The following is a 16446-nucleotide window of genomic DNA, read 5'->3' as shown; positions in this document are numbered from 1 at the left end:
TGGCCAATGAAGGAACAGCTTTGAATACGTTAACTACACGTTTTCACGTTAAATATGTATAGTGAGTTTCCTGTTCGGTTTACAGTTTTTATCTTCAATGTTTAATGTTTTTTTTTTCTTTTCTTTTATATAAAAACACCTGAAGAAGACTGTAAAAAGCCGAAACGTCGTGCGATACTATTAAACCTTTTTCCTTTTCTCTCGGATTATGTCATTCAATTATTTTAAAAAATATGTTTAACAATCGAGTAAATGAACCTTCATGCATATATATATGCATGAAGGTTCATTTAAATGTGATTATTCATTTTTACTCGGTAGAAAATATTATAAATTAGCTTTAAGCCGATTCAGTGTGTCTGAAACTGTTGCCTCACTAGTAACAACATGCAGAAGTGTTGAATATGCCAAAGGTGCAAGCAAGAATGCGAGACAGCATCTGAACGTATCACATATTGGCCTCTACGGTTCTAATTATAACACACACACTGTGCGTGTGTGTGATTAATTTATGTGAGATTAATCCCTGATTTGTCTTTTTTATGTTATTTTTTTGCCGGTGTTTTCCCCAGATGCTTGTATGAGACTGACTGAGCATTAAATTGTATTTTTTTTTTTAGCTGAAACTGTTGGATCGAGCAGCATCGGCATACATCGATTCCTACTTCGCCAAAACTAAAATGGAGACCGCTGTTTTTCCTCTGACCAAAGAATCGGTAGAAAAGATTGCATCCACCTACAGGTATACATTTTGCTTGCAGTTATAAAAATATTGTAACGATGTATAACTCCGTGGATATATAATATAAGTAGTATTTGGAGGGAGATATTATATAGTGACACTCTTAAAGAACAATATACGAAGCAGTTTCAGGGCATTTCGTCCAATGCAAATCTCATCCAATCTCTAGATTTCTTCTATTACTTTTCTCGTCCAGTAGGACATTTCGTCCAATGTTATTTGTCCAATGCTTCATATGAGTTATAAGTAACTTGTGATCATTAATAACAGTCAGTTGACAGAAAAGAGAAGTGCGCAAGACAATATGCATGGTTCACCCTCACACGTTTGGTTAGGTTAGTCAGTTGACACAGGAAGCAATAATAGTCCGTTGACATCGATGGGACAAATTGAGATTTGACGAAATGTCCGACCGGACGAATGTTCCCTTGGACAAAGTTATAAAAGGACAAAAAATCTTGGACCATCTGTCTTCAAATCTACGAAGACAATGCACTTTTGATATTCTGATGACATTCTCATTTATATTGAATTTTGTGCCAATCTCCCGTACCAGGCTGTGGGTAGGAAAGGGTTAAGCAATCCAGAAATGCAATCCGATTGCATCTGTAATAGTATTAATATCTAAACCATTGAAAATGTGACATAAGACGCACATCTAATGTTCTCGAAGTATGATCCCAACATTCCTGGAATACACGCGCAATAGTGTTACAAATGGGTCAAAATAACAGAAATCACTGGCGTTTGTATTAAACTACACAATTAACCAAATGCCACAAAATTTAAGCAATAGAACACGTATCCAAATGGTCTTCGTTAGATGAGCAACGTCCAACATTTAAACATACTGCTGCATGTCGACATAACAGTACGGTAATTTCGTATAAAGTGTGGTTTGTAATTTTTGGCATTATTACTTCAGCGATCTCCGCGACATCCTTGAAAAATCAGACTGAATACAGCATTCGTATTGAGTTAATGAAACAATCCTATTTGCAATATCGTTTCCCGCATTTCTCATCATGTTCGTTGTGTCTTCTTCCCGGATTGAAATCTGGTCAACAGGATTAAGATTATTATCACTAGGTCGTGTAGCTTTGTGCGGTCATGGTTTTACATTCAGAGAGAGAGAGAGATTGAAGTAATATATTAACTTCTTTAGCTTTGACGAGGTTCAGAGTCGTCCTTAAATCCACAGTTATGGTCGATGACACAACCTTCCTTTCGTGATGTCAGTTTCGCCACTAACTTTGGGTGTTTCTTAGAAATTCAATCAATCAATCTCTTTGCTTGAAACAAGACCCAAAAATCACTTCAGAAGCAAGAAGATTGACCTATTTAAGTAAAGGGATATTACATCCCATATTGTTTCTTAGCAGAATAAGAAACTCAAAGAGTTTCATGCCGAATATAGAAACTATATAAAGTTCGGCGATTCCAAGCGTAAGCAAATACCTGGATAGTGCAGCACCTGATCCTTGAAGGTAGTACAAGCTGAGGCAACTCATGTAAAAGGTGGAGCAAGCTCCGATCACTATTCTTGACATTTACCCATAATGTGAACTTAACTCCTAGGAGCTGTATTTTGTTCAACATTATGAGAGAAGGTCACTACTCGGCTTGCACTACCTTCAAGGGTCAGTTGCTGCACTATCCAGGTATTTGCTTACGCTTGGACTCGCCGAACTTTATATAGTTTCTATATTCGGCATGAAACTCTTTGAGTTTCTTATTCGGCTAAGAAACAATATGGGATGTAATATCCCTTAACTTAAATAAGTTCATGTCGCCGAATTGAAGCCTTTGGCTCTTCATTATAATTAAGAAGATTGACTTTTAGCTCTCTTTAGTCTTAGTGAAGAGCTTTGGTCTACTTCTGCACTAATCCACTTGGTGTAGCATCCCAGTTCACCACTGACAATCGTTCCAAGTTAAAGGTCCTCCTTCTCCAGAGTTTTCCTATCACTTCTGCATGTTTCGTTTCACATTGGCTATAATTGATGTTTAAGAGTCCGAGGAAGATAATAATGGAAGATAACTGCTGCTATCTCGTAGCTCCTAACCCTAACACTGGATCATATTGTATAAAAAGTAGTAAAGTGAGTTATACGGTTGATTTTCTACTGTGGAATCCTACTGTTGTAGGATTAAAAACCAGAATTATTTCCCGGACCATTTCCCGAACCAACTGGAGAGCTGGTGGAAGAAAGGATTAGAAAAAGTGCCTCTAGTCGGCGACCAGAATCGATCTTAGAACGGTTTTTCTTCGGGCAACATAGCACTGTGGATGCAAACCCCATTTTCGCAGAACTACACAAACTTTCGTGTATTTATGATAACTTAATATTATTATAAATTTATATTTATTCTCGTTTAAAATATTTATAATAAAATGATAGAAATAAACATTAGTGTATTTTACATTTCATAATAAATAATCACGAATTACGACAGTAAGTTAAAGGTCCCTCTCTGGCACAGCGGAAATACTGTTTGTTCAAAGCGCCAAGCAGCATGTTAAAGATTCGAGTCTAGTCACCGACTAAAGGGATGTTACGAGTTAGTCAATCTTTAACATAAATAATTAGGGTTCCACTCTCAGAAACTTACGTTTTCAATGCCATAATAATAATAAAAAGTTGACAGTGGAACTCACGCTATTTTCAAACATAACAGTATAATCCTATTAGGATCTGTAACCTCTAGGTGGCGCTAGTTTTTTTTCCGTACTCTTTTCCTCAGAAGGCCTTAATTCATTGATAGCCTTGAGTTCAGCTGTCACTGAAGAGTAAGCAGCGAAAAAGAGCTCTTCGCTGCTTACACTGAACGAAAACTGTTGAAATTTGTCTTGTAACATTTTTAACATAATTCTGGCAATTAGCAGACGTAATACAATGACCTCGCATCTGGAGTTCTTCGGATGTAATTCAAAAACCCAACTTAAAAAAAAAAAAAAAATCCTACTGACAGTGACAATGCGATCGTTTCTGGTATGTAAGACGCTTCTACAGGAAATACCAAAAAAGTATGTCATCCTTATCGAAAAACTGATTTAAATTATGTGATTTTTGAATTATATAAACCGAAATGTATAGAAAGCTGTAAGATGAATATGATTATAGTCCCACCACAGATGCGAGACCCCTCGACACTTCTGCGCATGTACAAGAAGGCGAATCCATTCCTATAATAGAGTAATTAATCCGTATTGTGGGATGAGTTGTTTATTATTACACGTCGGAAAATTAACTTCTCTTTTATGATCATCGTAGTTTTTAAAGTGGTAACTATTTGGCTTGTATAACAGTTGGAAAATTTTACGTATAGAGTTACGTGATTTCGCGTGTTGGTGACGAATTCGTACATCGTCTTTTTCCTTTCTTCCCTTCAACATGAATTAACACTTCTTGGCACTCTGCCAGCTACGGGTCTCTCAACTGTGGGCAGACATAACTGTTGAGAAGGCGAATATGATGCGATGCTGCCTGAGTATATAAAGTACACAAAGAAATGTTGTTGTGTGTGCGTCCCAGATGGCCAGGCTTCGTTGAAATGTAAGAATGTCTTTCAGGTTCTAAATCCTTTATTATTCTTATTAACGAAGTCATATTAATAATATCGCTTCGTTAATAAGAATAATAAATGATTTAGAACCTGAAAAATGTAAACTAGAGCATTATTATAAAATTACAATTATGTGGTGAACGGAAAATGTAATAACAATGTTTTAATTGTATTTTTTGAAAATATTCTGCGTATGATAATAATAACTGCTATTTGTCTAAAAATAAAATCAAATTGCATTTTATAAAAGCAAGCATAAAAGAGAGAAATAATAAGGCAGATATTTCAACATTCCTTTTTCAGGTGGAAATAATTAATTCTCCCCGTTCCTTTTTCACGTTTTATTTTAATTGCGTCAGTACCGCCCTCTACCCCACTAACGAGAGGCCATTAACGTACAAAAAAGTCCTAGCACAGAATTGCGCTGGCCTTGCAGCGAAACAGAGCTATTGTTTTACTGCAAGGCCAATGCTTGTTAATTTTGCGCAACGTTATTTTAAGTGGAATATAAAAATAAATAAATAAATAAAATGTTTCTTAAACATGGAAAAATGAATAAATTGCTGGGTATCGTCTGTCATTCCTACTCTACGTGTATATTTGAAATATGCTAGATTACTTTTCGTAAAATGCTGTTAGATATAGCACAACAATTCGTGCTGTTAGTAGTAATAACTATTTTAGTAGTAATTTATAATCAGTTATTGTTCAGTTACAAAGGATAAATTACATAATTATCTATTTTTTTTCAGTACAGAATGCTAGAAAAATATCTTATTTAAATTGCATAAATAATGATATTAACAATGTGTTTTACATCTTTTTTCACATACTTATTTATAATGATTTATTTAAATTTATTTTAATGGCCATTCATCTTTTATTAAATCTATTATAATGTTTACTTTAAACCAAGGAAAGTAATATTTGTAGATAAACAAACCAATGATTGTAATTCACGCGTCAGTACGTTTTTATAGTATAGAGACGTAAGAGGGGGTCATTCCTAATTTTGTGTTATGTTGCAGATTTCTTCGTCAATTCGCTTCGTTTCACCTCGACGGATGGGAGCCGCTCTATCAGAAAGAACTAACGAAGTATCTGGTGAACTGGATTCAGGTAGGCCAACATGCACTTCGTGCCAACTTGGAGTGCAGAATTCAAACTTCAATATACAGCCTATATATATTTAAAAAAAAAAAAAAAGAAGAAGAAGGAGTCAAAATGCTGAAGCATTTCTTAGCAATGGGGGATAGCGACTTCTCTCGCCACTCGTATAAGATAAAAATATTTAATAAGAAGAACCTTAATCTCCGATGATTTTTTCCTACTTCTCCGGCTTTACAGTTTTATGATTTACGATGTAGACGGTGATCAAAAGCAAGGCCTTATGAATTATTGATGCAACGAATGGTAGAAATGCGGAATCTTCCGTATAATCTTCCAGACGGTTGTGTAAGGCACATCCGTGTGCCTTGATACAGCACGTGCACTGCAGGAACCAACCCAAAACGACTAATCATTCGTCGCAGAGCACATGGCGATAGTAGGCCATCGTCGACATGTGTTCAGTCGACGAAATTCGCTGAGTGCAGCAACAGGTTGCAAGTCTTTAGGTAGTAGAGCTTCACGAGCAAAGCACGTTGGGGTGAGGTCAGTGCCATCACTGTGGAGACGATATTACCAACCAGAATGAAGGGAAGAATCCCGTGTCCATCTTTTTAAACCCTCCTGACACTTGCCGAGTTGTGTGATATGCAAATTCCATGCATTTGGTGTTTAGAACGCTCCTGGTGGTCAGGGCCTCTTATCCATTGGGTTGAATGGGCCCAGGAGCGCCATTGATCCATATATGTAATAAATAATATATATAATTAATTATATTTATTATTTAATTATTGCTCAATCCAATGTGATTAAGGCGCCAATTTTTTTTTTTTTTTTTTTTTAGTCCAGGGGCACTCAAGCTTGTTAATACGCCACTGCTGCTGGTGGTGGTAAAATTTGGAACTAATTTCTTCTCAGATTTCGCTTCCGCATGACTCACAATGTATTCCTGCAAAGTTGCGTAGCATTTCGATCACTGAGTGGCGCTCCACACGCTCTTAAAGCAGGGATCCTTTAATTTTGATCACTCTGTATATTCATTTTATAATGTTTAATTTCTTCTTATTTTATTCACTGATTGTGTTTGATTTAATTTGATTCAGTTATCTTTTTTTCTTGCCTTTCAATGAGCTTATGGAAGAAACATAAGGGAGTACCCCCCTCCCCATTAAAACAGTTTCGCCATTCTCATAATGAATTTTGGAATATGGTAATAGTTATGATAGTTAGATGATAATAGTGTCTTAACTATTACTATGCATACCAGTATACTGATGTTGTCGCTCAATGACTGCGTATTCTGAATGAAAATATGATTTTGTGGTTATGCGAAATGTATTATCACATCGAATAGTGAAAATCATCTTCCATTTGATTTTTAAGACAACTCAACTTTTTTTTTTTCACACTCGTTTTCCAAGAATAACACTTTGTATTTCTATTTCTATCTAAAATAGAAATAGAAATGTTATTATTGTGCATCAACCAACCCTATTTTTTTAAAATACCATTGTGGAACAGACTCGTGGCAAAATTCCATGAACGAAATAACCAGGGGCTCGCTTTTCGAAGAAAAATCCAAAGTAGTGTATACGATGATGAACTGTTTACGTGCACGTTTCATGTTGGCCGGAAAGTTGGTAAACAGCGCAGCAAAAATAAAAATTGGTTGGCGATGGCGTCATTCGGATGACTCATCAAAAGCAAAAATACTACGCAATCACCAAAGTCGATTCCTACAAGTACTTAGAAGAACAGAAAAATGAAATTGCAAGAGAGCTTCTGTTTTTTTTTTTTTTTTTTTGCACAATATAGTGATTATTTTCTTATTTCGTGATTTGATTTGTGAATAAAACAACAACAACAACAAAAAAAAACTATATTTTCAATGCACTGAGCAAGAATTTGGAAAATTTAGCAGATGCTATTTATTCATAGCTGCCTTGTGCTATCATTTAGGAAAAAACCAAAAATTATTAAGATTTTATCGCTATGCTATCACATCTAAGTTGGTATTGGTCTTGTAATTCTAGTAATTAACAAATAAATAAATTAAAAAAAAAAAAGGATACGCGCAACCGCAGTGAAGACTATAACACATTAAAAGTGGGGGCATTGGTTTAGCAGTATGAGATTCCTGCATACTTTCGAATTTTAACGTAAATCTCCAGTTTGGGGATTCTGCCTAGAATCCCTAAACTGGGACGCTCAGTTGCACTGGTATTGTACGTGGTATTGGTATTTCGTTGATTGAAATTTCAGAAAGTGGTATGATATGCCTTTAAGATTAGAAAAAATATCCTAATAGTCTAATTCTGTCTCCTGCACTCGGAATATGTCCGCGGTTTCAATGTTTCAAATCAAAGCAAGAAAGTGACATCAAGCAACAACTCACAGAGTTGTTGTTAGGAGTCGCTTCGCTTTGCTTACTGGGCATGTGCATAACTCACAGTATTAAAACGACCTCTTTTCTTTTACAGCAATCTTTTGGAGATTGGTGGAAAGGTCGTTTGCCTCAATTAACCGAAGTCGAACCACAAGAAAAAGTGGAAGAATCAACAGACGTCGATGTCCAAACTCCTTCGTTGATATCGGCGAACCCGGAGACGTGGTTCCAGCTGTCAGAGAAAATTAAAAGAGAAGGAGTTTTAGAAGATCTGCAGAAATTAACAATTGCTCTACGAGAAATAGTGACCCAGTTAAAGGCTGAGACTCTTCTGGTTCCGCAGTTTCCATTGATGACCCCCCAGCTGGATTTTTTCTCAGTGGTGGCTCGCAATGTGGATGCTCAGGTAAGTGGTAGACACCACTTCAAAGAATGCAGCGTAAAACGGCTGTAGTCAAAGAAAGGTACGCGAATCTATTCTCACAGTAGCGAAAAAATTAATCTGAACACTCACATTTTAAAGAAAAAATTGAATTCCGCAAGAAAATAAATACAAAAATTGAACTCAGACTTTATCTAATGATTTGTATGCTTCTCTGTTAATTCGCTTAGGTATGGACTGTAACAACATTTTTCTTATTTCTGCATCTCGAAAAACCATACTTTTATAATGGATTGTATTAAGTTATCCATTGTATTACAATTTAATTTTCTAAGTGTATTTTTCCCTATGGCCCACAAATTTCCTATTGGATCAACGTCAGCAGAGTTACCTGGCCACTGAAGCAGTTGGATGTTGTGATTTTAGGAACTCTTTCACTTTTTTGAAGTGTGGCATGGAGCGAGATCCTGTTGGAAGATGAATTCTTTGTCTTTCTAGATCTGTGGGTCCCCTCTTTTCTCTAATATTTTCATGTATTGGTCACTTTTCGTCATACCGTCAACAGGCACAACGGATCCTGGACTGTCATGTGGTAAACAACCCCCAAACATCTTTTTCGCTGGGTGTTTAGGAGCTTGTTGAAGGTGGGCGGGAGAAATCTTATCAGCTGCTCATTTACGAACACAGGGTGCTCCTTGAACAAAGAAATGGCTCTCATCTGAGAATATGACCTTCTTCCACTTCTCAACAGTCCAATCTTTGTACGTCTTTGCCCACTGGAGCCTCTTTTTCTGCATAGCCTTCTTCAACAGTTGTTTCTTTTTTGGTCTGTGAGCAGTCCTCCCTGCTTCCAACAATCTTCGACGGACTGTCATGTCGGTAACATTGATTTCACTAGCTCCCAAGTCTCTATTTAAGTCTACAGCTGACAATCTTCGATTCATTTCGCTTTTCCTAACTTTATAGTAAACGATCTCGAGTAAGTGCTGTTTTCCTCTTTCGCCCACATTTTCTTTTTCTATCAGGAGAAAAGGTATCTGTCTCCCTATACCTCTTTAACACGTTCATTGCCAATCACGCGATATCGCGCGATGCAAGTTCTCACCAAACGGCCGATCGCGCGTTATCGCTAACTAAATAAAAAAAATTTGGCCACCACACGAAATTCCAATTTTCAGCTTGGCAATGAAAGTGTTAAAATCGTATTAACTGTACCCAAAACCAACACCACACTCATTGGCAATTTTTCTTTGAGTCATGGACGTGTGCTGAGAAAGAGTACATATTTTTGAATGCGTTTCTGGTGATCTATCCATTTTATAGCTACACAAAACGAATAAAATATTACAAATGTCAGCTTGTTTACACGATTAAAAACGCACAACACTATTAATAAACATCGTAGAGTTAAAATATGCAGCACTCAATCAAAATAGCGAACTAAAGCCAAAACAGAAAACTTTACAAAAATTCGGCGCGTTCGAATAATTTATTCGCTACTGTGCACCCTTGTCGTATTTGATTAAACATTTCCTGCATCCTGTGTGGATTTGATAACTGTAGTCCTGATGAGCGACATGTTCATTATATAAGATAAAACTAATTCATATTTTAGCAAATGACTTTAGCGTGCTTACTAACTAAAGTGAGGCCTATTAATTCCTCCCCCGCTTCTAAGACCCACTTAAAAATACTGTCATGATAAAAACGAGATATTTTACTATTAGGGAGCTTTTAAGTACATATTTTCTTCATAAAATACTGAAAGGATTGATTCCAAATAACTCTGATGTTTGCGCTAGTTAAGTGTTAAAAGGGTTCCCAACGTTTCTTCCTCTTTTTTTTTTTTTTAATTTAAAGTACATATTTATTAAGTTAAGGGAATAATAAATCCCTCATTATTTTAACTTAATCCCTTAACTTAATTTACGCCGTCGGTAAAATAGCCTCTTGGCTCTTTATCGTAGTACCTATTTATATTGTACTTTTCCAGAACTTGGCTGACTATTATGTTGGAGGGGGGGGGGCTTCAAAATCTTTGAGGCGTTGATCCAAAAAACGTTGGGAAACGTTTAGGAAGAAGGTGCATCATGTTTATTCAATAGATGGCTCTGCCTCCTACTTTCTGACACTCGCTAATTCCCATGCTCTATTGCGTGCAATGACGTCATTACAAACACGCACGTATCCGTCATCGATGTCTGTGTTGAGCAAAGAGAATGACAACACGACAAGACTCGTGTTCCTTTTCCATTCCCCGTAAATATCTGGGTTCGAGATGCGTTCTCCTCGGCTTGACCACACTCCTACCGCACTGCAGTAGGAGTTGTTTCAAGGATGATCCGTTTAAGGTCTGCCCGTCTGGGACCACTTCCAATAAGAAAATATAATGTAGAGGAAGATGGGCGCGGTTGTATTTTCAAAAGGTGATTTTAACTTCACGCGAGGCAACAGCCGTGACTTTATTCGGCCATTAATCCACGAAGATTGAAACAGGTCTTAATTAGTGTAATCAAGGCTTCAGCTGTAAATTATGGCTCTTCCTTCTCCACCAGAAACACGAATGAACTTGTTAGCTGCTATTTATTCGCTAGGGATGTCGTATTTCTGGAAAAATATTCACTGAACTATTCTAAACGTCAGTTAGTGTTAAAAGATCTCTGCTTACTTCGTTTGTGAATAAAAACGCTTCAAACGATATTTTGTATTCTTAAGTTTGTTTATCGCGTGAAGTTAAATTACTTATCATTTAAGTTTGTAAAATGGCTCTTATATAAAGAATTCAATATGAAATATCGTCTTTAGCATTTTTGAAAATGTTTTCCAGGTATTCCCGGTGTGCAAATCTGCAGTTGCTTGCATTCAGAAATATCAGTCTCGTTACCAGGAATTTCACGTGAATCTACGCAACAGCAGCATCATCTGCAGTGGCCTCTTTGTTACCATCCGAGACCTTATGGCAACTTTGCAAGACTTGCTGAAAAGGTACGACACAGTTTATTTCTCCCAAAGTACACGGTATGTATTCGTACGCAGTACGAGCAGCACTTTAAAAAAATCAGAAAATTCTTTTTTTTTTAAATTTCGTTGCTCGGCATTTTATAGAGAATTAAATCTACGAATACGTAGAAATTCCATATTCTTAGGCTTTATATATAGTACTAAACCGTCTGAATAAAAACTATTATGGGTATCGATTCTAGTTGCTAATGAGAGGATTTTTTTTACAACCTTGTTTTTAATCCAGCACCTAAAAAATCATCTAAAAATCCGTAACACTCAGTTAATGTACACCCGTTAAGTTTTAGGACTACGAGATGGCGGCACTTGTCTGCCATAATATCCCCCTTGAAAATCATGATTTAACTATGCTCCATAAACAAAAGACTGAAGTAATAGACAGTCTTCAGGATACGTTATACTTCAAAAACATCCACGTTCTTCGTTAAGTCTACTGCCAGATGATCTACTGGCTTCTGAGCCTTAATTGCTTCTACAATAATTCCAAAACCGCCCAACGCCAATGATAAATAGTCATCGGAAGAAGGGATTTTGCTCAAAATTGATGTAGGGATGAGATGAAATATTCATTTCTTTGCTGAGAATACAAAATTGGATTGGGTAGCATAATAGTTAACTGAGGCGATATGGAGAACTTGCAGGATGACATAAATAGGATTACGGTGTGGACACAAGTAAGTGATACCAGTTTAATATGGAAAAGTACAAAGTTATGCATTTTTGCCATAAAATATTACAAGCTTGGTACCTGATGGACTGTACCTCAGGAAGCAGATGAAGCGAGGGATTTGGAGGGGGAATAATAGACCGAGAGTTGAAGTTTAGGGGTAGGACATATTGCTAAGGTAGATCATAAGATTACTTGGCTATCGAAGAGCACACTAACAAGCAGAGATAAGGAACTTGCTATTTCTCTTTATAGGACCTTGATATGAACACATCTGGCTTAAGTCTGGTCTCTTGGATTTCCTTGAAGATAAAGAAGCAGTGGAGAGGATCCGGAGGCACGTGACCAAGATGAATGGTCTGTGGTTTCGATCTACCCTCCCTCTGAGGATTGATCGGTTAGACATAGTGCTGGGGTGCCACGATGAGCCTTCGGACGACCTGGACGTTTCTGTGCAGTAATAATAATAACGAAGATGTTTCCACCATGGGAGATTTCTTTTTTTTTTTTAGGTATTCGATAACTTTTTTGTCCTTTTGTTTTAAAAGATGAAGCACTTCTTGTATTACAAGGGTGAGATAAAATCGCGTCTCACTGCTTCTCTCCCAAATTACACGACCTAATTTCGCGGAGGTTCTGGAATTGGTTGAAAAACGTACTCCGAAAGTTCATCGAAAATGTATATAACTTGGTTTATGAGTCTTATTCTGTTCTGTTCCGATTCAAATATTCACTTAGTATTTATCGCAACGTTTTCTGAGAGCTCTTATTTTTCTCAGGTCAAAGAAAACAGAAGGCGCGTCCCTGAAACTAGAAGAGTATTGTTTCCTGTTCCACAAACCCTTTTTGGTGATGCTGAAAGTGGTGAGTCAGGAATGCAAACTTCGAATCAAGAAAACCGTGGAGCTCGACAACAAAGTGAGTTCTCGATATATTTGATTTTATGAATTTGTTGTTATTAAAATCCCCCATGTCAGAAATCATCTCGTAGTATTTGAGGCAACGATATTAACTCGGTTTAGGATCAAAAGACGGCGACAGTTGTTTTTATTTTTATATTGTTAAACACTTTCAAGCCAGAGATAAACACAAACAGTAATTTCGACGGTTAGAATTATAATAACTACCTATGAGTATACATATAACCATGATTTTTAAAATCACAGTTATATACTCATAGGTAGTTTTATTACCATATGTCAAAACGCCTTGAGATGGGTTTATATAATATTCAAAACATAAAGAAAATCTCTCATCTCAGAAAATATCCTAGTATTAATGTAAAGTTAATTTATGTGGGGAAAGAGCGCGGATTCTCTCTGCCAGTTTGGGATGCGAGACGAAAAACACGCTTTCCGAGGAACCCAACCACCTCCGTATATGATCGAATAACCAACATTCACTTGAAAAGTCTTTCTACAAGTTCTTCGCTTCGTATATTGGGACTCGAACCCAGGTCTTTCTAACGAAGCTGACTGAGCTATGGAGGCTCTAAAATTCCATCCAAAATGTAATCCTGAATAACTCAGACATGGTCAGTTTGACAGCACCGAGACCTCTTTAAAAAGACACCATAACACTAATTTAAAAAAAAAAGTCTCTCGTAACATTGAAAACTTGGGAGGACAAAATGGCCTTGCCATGAGCTTCGCCTCGCCCCACCAAGCCAATTTCTACGCGGAATATTTTAAAGAAAGTGCTTTCCACTCAGCTGCTCCTACCCTCAACTAAACAAACTGACGATGTGTTCTCTGTTTGACCTCATGATGGACCGAATAATTCAGACACATTTCTCCACCAACTGATTTAGAATCTACTCGCACAGGTAGATACATGAGCAAACAGTTGTACCATCGTTTCTTCCTCTTTCCCTACCTCTTCCAAACCATCAAAGCAGTGTAGCCTGAACGCTGGGACATTTTCCTTTTCGTTGAAAACATTTGTGGATTAAAAAAAAAAAAGGTTTAAATGCTGTATATGGATCTATGGCCATGCTTACAGCGATACCGTTCTAGAAGTTTGAACTTTTGAGTCCAACCATTTCCAATTTATGTGTGCGGCTTGATTACACTCTACGGTGTTACGTCGTATCCCTGATCATGACGCTGTGACAGAGACGAAATCTTGGCAACATTGAACTAACATTTAATTTCTTTCCTCTGTGATGTGCTCTTTATTTGCATCAAAGTTGTAGAAAGTAGGGCCTGCGTAGCTTAGCCAGTATAGACGAAACCCTTTGGTGGGAAAGACCCGGGTTCGATTCCCGTCTAAAACGTGAGAAACAACCTTTATCTGATCACTTTCGACTAAAGGTGAGTTAGCCGGTCTCATACGGAGGTAGGGGGGTTTCGTCCCCAGAACAGGCAAACCGGCCCCTTAAACACACACTGATTACAGCCAGAAATACTGCCTTTAGGGGATGTAGCAAGGAGTGGCGACTCGGCTGCATTAATTAGCTGTAAGTCCCCTCTGTACTATAAAATGATAGGCTGAAATTGGGAACGAATGTGACATCTCTTTGAAACGGATGTAGGTTTAAACAATGAAAAACCTACATCCTACAAATCAAACAATGAAAATAACAGTACGTGTCACTATTCATTACTGAAATTAGCAGAACCGGCTTACCATCCCGGAACTCGGGGGTTGCGCGCCGTAGGCGCAAAGGGGGGGGGCGGAACCCCCTTTCGAGTATTCAAAATTCGAGTCATCAGAATTCAAGGAGAACCGGCCTACCAGTCCGGAACTCGGGGGGATTCGGCGTCGGGGGGCGGAGCCCCGTTAGTATAATATGAAATGTCCAACAAAAGCTATAAGAAGGGGCTCTGTCCAGCATTTTAAGCTTTCATACATGCTTGAACAATGTTATGTTTTTATTAGTACTTGACAAACTTTGATTATACCACTGCTTACTTTGTTTATCTTTCTCCAGCTATCAAATCACATCTTGTTCATGACAATACGGCAATATTGTATTATATTTATCACTTAAAAAAAGAAAATAGTAACGCTACTAGAAATCAGTTTATTCAATGTTAAAACGGACGATTTAGGAAGATATTGCTGATCTCCGTAATTCAAATTTAAAACACATCAATTGTAAGTGCATGAACTTTAAAAATACACAAACCGTATAAAGTAAATGTAAGGATTTTTTTTAATTATTATTTTAATAATAGTAAAGTAAAACTGTTGCGAGTTCTTGGCAACAATTATAAATTCGAACATGTTTAAAGCTTTTTTTTTTTTCCCGAGTTCAGCTGATTAACTCACACAGTCATCCGTTAGGTGAACCTCGGCAAAGTCAAAACGTCCTAAAAGAATGAAAGGCGATACACCCGACAATAAACTATCACTGGTTATAAATAACAGACTGCAATTTTGAAGTTGCTTCGATCACAGAAAGCAATATCCCTTCAGTGGCAGAATACATAAGAAGAAGCGCAATAAGCATCTTGCGAAACCCTTAAGCGACAGCAGATGATATCTTTACGTGGAATTTTGCATTTGTAGGTTAATTAGCCGATCTCACACGGAGGTGGCAGGGTTTTTCCCTTCCGGAGACTCGGGTTTTTCCCTCCCGGAGACTCGGGTTTTTTCACACAGCAGATCGGCCAAGAAATACTATTAGATGGCGTAGCGTGCGTGCGTGCGTGTGTGTGTGTGTGTGTGTGTGTGTGTGGTGTATACAACCCTCCCACGATGAGCTCTTGAAGACATACACACATACACCGTGAGGAGGTTACAAAGTAATAATAATAATAATAAATATCTATATATTTCATGTGATTCCCATCCACCAAAGATTGTAACCCTATAAAAAATTATTATCGGGATTGGGGTAAGCATTTTATTGTCCATTTTTTAAATTAATTTTATATATTTTATTCATTCATATTTTCCCATCCACCTACCGCAAGATTTAAATCCACAACCAGTTATTATACAGAGATATTAATAACCACCCGAAGCTTATTATTATTATTATTTTGGTATTCAATTAGGAGTAGCAATGAGTCCGCATTTCGAATCCCCCAACTGCTAAAATATTGTATTAGAACCAAGTAAAATATTTTTTATTTTTAGCAAGGGGGGGGGGGGGGGAAGGATTTTTTTAAGTGTTTACACTGGATTGTATGGTGTGGTTTGGTGTGTCCTCCCATGATGTCTCCTTGGACACCGTGGAGAGGTGCCACGTGATAATAATAATATTAATATCTACTCGTAAAATATTCTCTCGCCATCACTAGATGGCAGCACTAGAGCCCCACTACCTATTATCGCCTACTTACATGTTTTTCGGATCATGCATATTTTAAGTTATTCTGCAGAAACTTTTAAAATAGTAATAATAAAAAGAAGAAGGCCATTCTCCAAAGTACCATGAGTAGAGTTCCATAATCCACGAACCTTGTTTTACACACTACATGGCTTTACAGAAAATCTAAATATTTATTTATTACATTAAATAGGTTTGAAAAGACCTGCGTAGCTCAGTTGCGTCCTCTGGCCTTGGTCGTTCGAAGTTAGACTCGAGTTCAAGTCTAACTTAGTCACCGATTGGAGTAACTTTT

The 16446-nt window shown here is 37.2% G+C and overlaps 1 protein-coding gene across 1 annotated transcript in view; it reads left to right on the top strand.

Annotated features, from left to right (window-relative positions):
* LOC150095760 (protein unc-13 homolog D-like) overlaps positions 1 to 16446 on the top strand; it is a 66727-nt gene that overhangs the window by 31784 nt on the left and 18497 nt on the right. The window contains exons 5-9 of the mRNA XM_090409839.1: positions 621 to 742; positions 5338 to 5428; positions 7897 to 8208; positions 11012 to 11169; positions 12652 to 12790. Of these exons, the coding sequence (XP_090265965.1) occupies positions 621 to 742; positions 5338 to 5428; positions 7897 to 8208; positions 11012 to 11169; positions 12652 to 12790 (822 nt within the window). The remainder of the gene's footprint in view (positions 1 to 620; positions 743 to 5337; positions 5429 to 7896; positions 8209 to 11011; positions 11170 to 12651; positions 12791 to 16446) is intronic.

Source organism: Typopeltis vanoorti, chromosome 20, assembly GCF_054136105.1.
Source record: "Typopeltis vanoorti isolate ZY-2024b chromosome 20, IOZ_Tvanoo_1.0, whole genome shotgun sequence".
NCBI classification, from domain to species: Eukaryota; Metazoa; Arthropoda; class Arachnida; order Uropygi; family Thelyphonidae; genus Typopeltis; species Typopeltis vanoorti.
The sequence above is the reverse complement of the archived record's forward strand: the minus strand, read 5'-3'. Positions and strand labels throughout refer to the sequence as shown.